We start from the raw sequence: 3694 nt of genomic DNA on the forward strand, positions 1-3694 counted from the left end.
TTTATAACCAATTGTATATTTTTTTTCTGTCTATCTTTCTCGTCGCATGATTAAATCAAGTAACGAAATACAAACACTAGTTTAAGGGTCACTTTCTTAGTTGTGTTTTTAATCCTTGGTCAAATATTATGTTTCCCTGCACTGATGTGAAAAGAAAACAAAACAAAACGAAAAGAAAGGGTAGGGAAGTAACACAGGTGGTGTCTAATCTAGGCGTTTGCTCACCAAATAAGTTAGAAAATATTTCCCAATTGACAAGTACCCTTTGTGAATTGTGATAATCCAATTCCATATTGACATTAATAAAAATATTTCTGGTGTATTAAAATCAAGGTAAGAAGATTATGAGCAGCAAAAACAATGGATGACCAATTTGGAGGGAGAACGTCTTTGTCAGCGGTTCTATTCGCTGCCAACACCGGTAAAACTCCTTGGAGCATGTTTTAGCGGCGATCCTGAAAACCGCTGACAAAAAAGGTAAATATTTTTGCGCTGTCTCTGCTTCCTGAATCTCAATTGATGCACAAATTTATAGAACATAAACACCAAATAAAGGTGAGTAAAAAGCTCTACTGATTCAAGTTCACTTTTACGGAGGGATACAACGAATGATTGAGAAGTTACGCCTCAAGACGGAGTTACTTCAGCACACATCATCCAATACACAACAGATGTAAGGTGGTCATAATTTACATCAACCAGTATACAATCAAACATTTGCAAACCTGCACTTGATGAGGGAGCGAGTCAGCAAGAATTCCCTAAAAGTGATTTCAATTTTTATCTCTCATCCTTTGAATTGCCACTCCCTGCGGCACATGGGGCAATGCGCCTGAGAAGTCTGTGAATTTACCCATTTTAAGATACAATGGAGATGGAAAGCATGGTTGCATGCGCCCCAAACTGCAAATAGAATCATTTATCGTCGGATTATATCAATACAAACCATATAATTTAGCGGGAAATAAGAAGAAAAAAAACAAAGACTAAAAGAAATGCAAATCACACTACTAATGCAAAATGTGAAATGTCACAATCTGGTTGGTCCAACGCAAAAGCTAATAAAGGGTTTCGTATCTGAAATGCCGGTACTATAAACAATTTGGTCGGGCAGCTAGATGCTATAACCAAATATACAGGGGTTGACTGTTAGCTTAGGAGCACATCATGCTAGCTGTGTGCATTGCAAACCATGTGTAACATGATGTCCATGAAACCATGTGTAAATGATGTTCTAAGGTGTTGACACAGATCTGATGTTCTGTATTATTTGGGAAATTTCATAAGAGAAAAATAAAGAATATCCAATGTCGATGTCTGTAAATTATCACTGAACTGTATATTCCATAATATTTTGCATCAAAGCATTGCTACGAGTTGATGCCATTATATATGGAAGAATAGAACTACCCACATAAATCATGACAGGAAAGTGTGAAAAAAAAAAGCACAACCATGTGGACACAGGCAACATGAAATTCACTTTTCGACCAGCACATGTTTATAGATCAACATGAAACTCAGTTTGTGGAATTGGGTCTTAATAATAGAAGAAACGTTAGAATCTGGTGACAGTAATGTTAGTGACTTACTTAGCGGGCAATCATCCCCAGGGAGTTTACAATCGGGACAACAACCATCAAATGCCATCCTACAAATCCCACATGTTTCGTCTTGTGCATCCCATGTCCATGAAGCAACAGCATGCCACCTGCAGGTCCAAAGGGATAAGAGTTAGAGCTCCAAAGTAGATGAAATAAAACATATCCCATAAAAAAAGGGCACATCGAATTTACACTTAGACACATTCACACATGCAACAATTGATTAATGAACATAAGAGATAGAAAACCGGTAAAAAACAGACATACTCTGTTTAAAAGCCCCAGCAGATATTCGCAAAGAGAGAAGGGTAAAGAGAAAACAGTTACGATAAAATGCATAATACGTCCATTTCCCATCAAAGATGTTTCAAGTTAAAAAAAAGATCACCGAGCAAATGGGATTGTCAAATTATCACGATTGTTGTTAAAAAGATAATTGCACCGAATCATAAACAGGGGGAACGTATGCTAGAGATTCATGACTAACATAATAGATACTGATCTTGTGATCGCCATTCGTAACATTAGACTACAATTAAGGTAGTAAAACTCTACAGCTCATTAACTATTCATAGTTCCAGAGGATGACAAATCATAGAAATTCAATACCGTCAAGCTGAAATTCATTCCACCACGATTAGATGCAACAGTTCGGAGACGGGAAAGAAAAGAGCATTACAAAAGCTATTTCTAAATGGTATAAACTAGTAAATTTGAAAGAAAGAACAAAATCAAAATCTTAGGAATTCGAAACTATCAAGCCAAAATCCATTCTACCATATGATTAAATGCAACAAAGTTAATATCTTAGAATAAAAAGTACAGAAAATTACATGAGCTAGTTGCAAATGGTATATAAACTGGTGTAGTTTGAAAGAAATAACAGAATAACATAAACACAGTGAGAAGGATACGCAAGATGTTGACTTTCATCTTCTCCTCCTGCAACTGCAAAACCCCAAAACCCTACATTTCAGAGCAATGAATTAGAACAAATCCCCAATATTCCCAGAATTTCTGTAATTTCAAATTCGATATTTCGATTAGCTGATTGTAAAACCCCAAATCTACCTACCCAATACAAACTCCTCGATCAAAACTCAAGGGAGATCGCAAACTGAACCCTCTGGGAACTGAAAAGTGTGGCAAATCACTGCAAAAGTCCGATTCCGGTTCCCATCTCCATATCCCTGTGTCTGAAAAACCCTAATTGTCAAAAAGCAGAAGTCGCGGTGCAGTTTTGGGCGGGTTGGGAGACCAGCACTGAATTGGGCTGGATTTGAATTCATAGTGTTTAACATTTTGCACGTGAGCCCAATAATAGAGGCAAAATTTTTCGGTCAAACGTCATACTGACACTTGATATTATCGTCTAACTTTATAATATTTTTATAGGGATTGATGAAACGATATAGAGATAAGAAAAATGTTTGCACTTTATCTTTATATATTTGGGAAATCACAAAATAGATGAAGATCTCTCAACCATAATACAAGCTGGATGGATGAATTGGAAGAATGAATCAAGTATGTTGGCCAACCGTCTTATGCCACTAAAACTCAAGATGAAATTTTATAGGGCATAGTAAGGCCAACAATGCTTCACGACACGAATGTTGGGCAGCCAAACACCAACACGTCCAAAATATGAGTGCAACAGAGATGATAAGCTTTGTTTGGATGTATGAGCACACGAGAAAAGACATATGTTATTATAAATAAATTATAAATTCATTATCGCATCAGAGTGGTGGGTGTGAGGCATGAATCGCTATCGGAGTTTAACCCGTTCGAGAGATTTTCTTCTTAAGATGTTTTGTTTTTCTTTTTCAAATGCGGAAAGGTAAAATTAGAAACTTAAATTGTCTTGTTATATATAGTATATCCATATGTATGCTAGAAAAGAAAGATAAACAAAAATTTCTTAAAAAAAATAATGAATTTTACCTTCTAAATGATATTTACCAAAGATATTTATATGTAATAACGCTCTTTTAATGAATGAATGAACCATACCGAAAAATTGCGTTATAATACATGCATCTATGTATGAAAATTTCAAGATAAATTTCCAAATAAAACCAAATGGT

At 35.7% G+C, this 3694-nt stretch overlaps 1 protein-coding gene across 2 annotated transcripts; it reads right to left on the reverse strand.

Annotated features, from left to right (window-relative positions):
• Positions 1-528: 528 nt before the first annotated feature.
• On the reverse strand, positions 529-2819 carry LOC103433826 (anaphase-promoting complex subunit 11). 2 transcript variants are annotated; one of them, XM_029101375.2, is made up of 4 exons: positions 2680-2819; positions 2438-2570; positions 1593-1711; positions 529-903 (listed from the first exon to the last, which is right to left on the reverse strand). In XM_029101375.2, coding segments are annotated over exons 2-4 (237 nt in total). In that variant the 5' UTR covers positions 2440-2570; positions 2680-2819; the 3' UTR covers positions 529-787. The 2 variants fall into 2 exon arrangements, with proteins under 2 accessions (XP_028957208.1, XP_028957209.1); XM_029101376.2 differs by having other exon boundaries at positions 2438-2552; positions 2680-2816.
• Positions 2820-3694: the final 875 nt, after the last annotated feature.

The sequence above is a fragment of the Malus domestica genome, chromosome 04 (genome assembly GCF_042453785.1).
Source record: "Malus domestica chromosome 04, GDT2T_hap1".
Classification (NCBI taxonomy): domain Eukaryota; kingdom Viridiplantae; phylum Streptophyta; class Magnoliopsida; order Rosales; family Rosaceae; genus Malus; species Malus domestica.

What these genes read in the sequence shown, in the direction of transcription:
- LOC103433826 (XM_029101375.2), bottom strand. An exon ending in TGGGGATGATTGCCCGCTAA is followed by an intron (nt 904 to 1,592) that starts GTAAGTCACTAA and finishes TTCTATTTGCAG; the next exon opens with TTTGGGGCGCATGCAACCAT.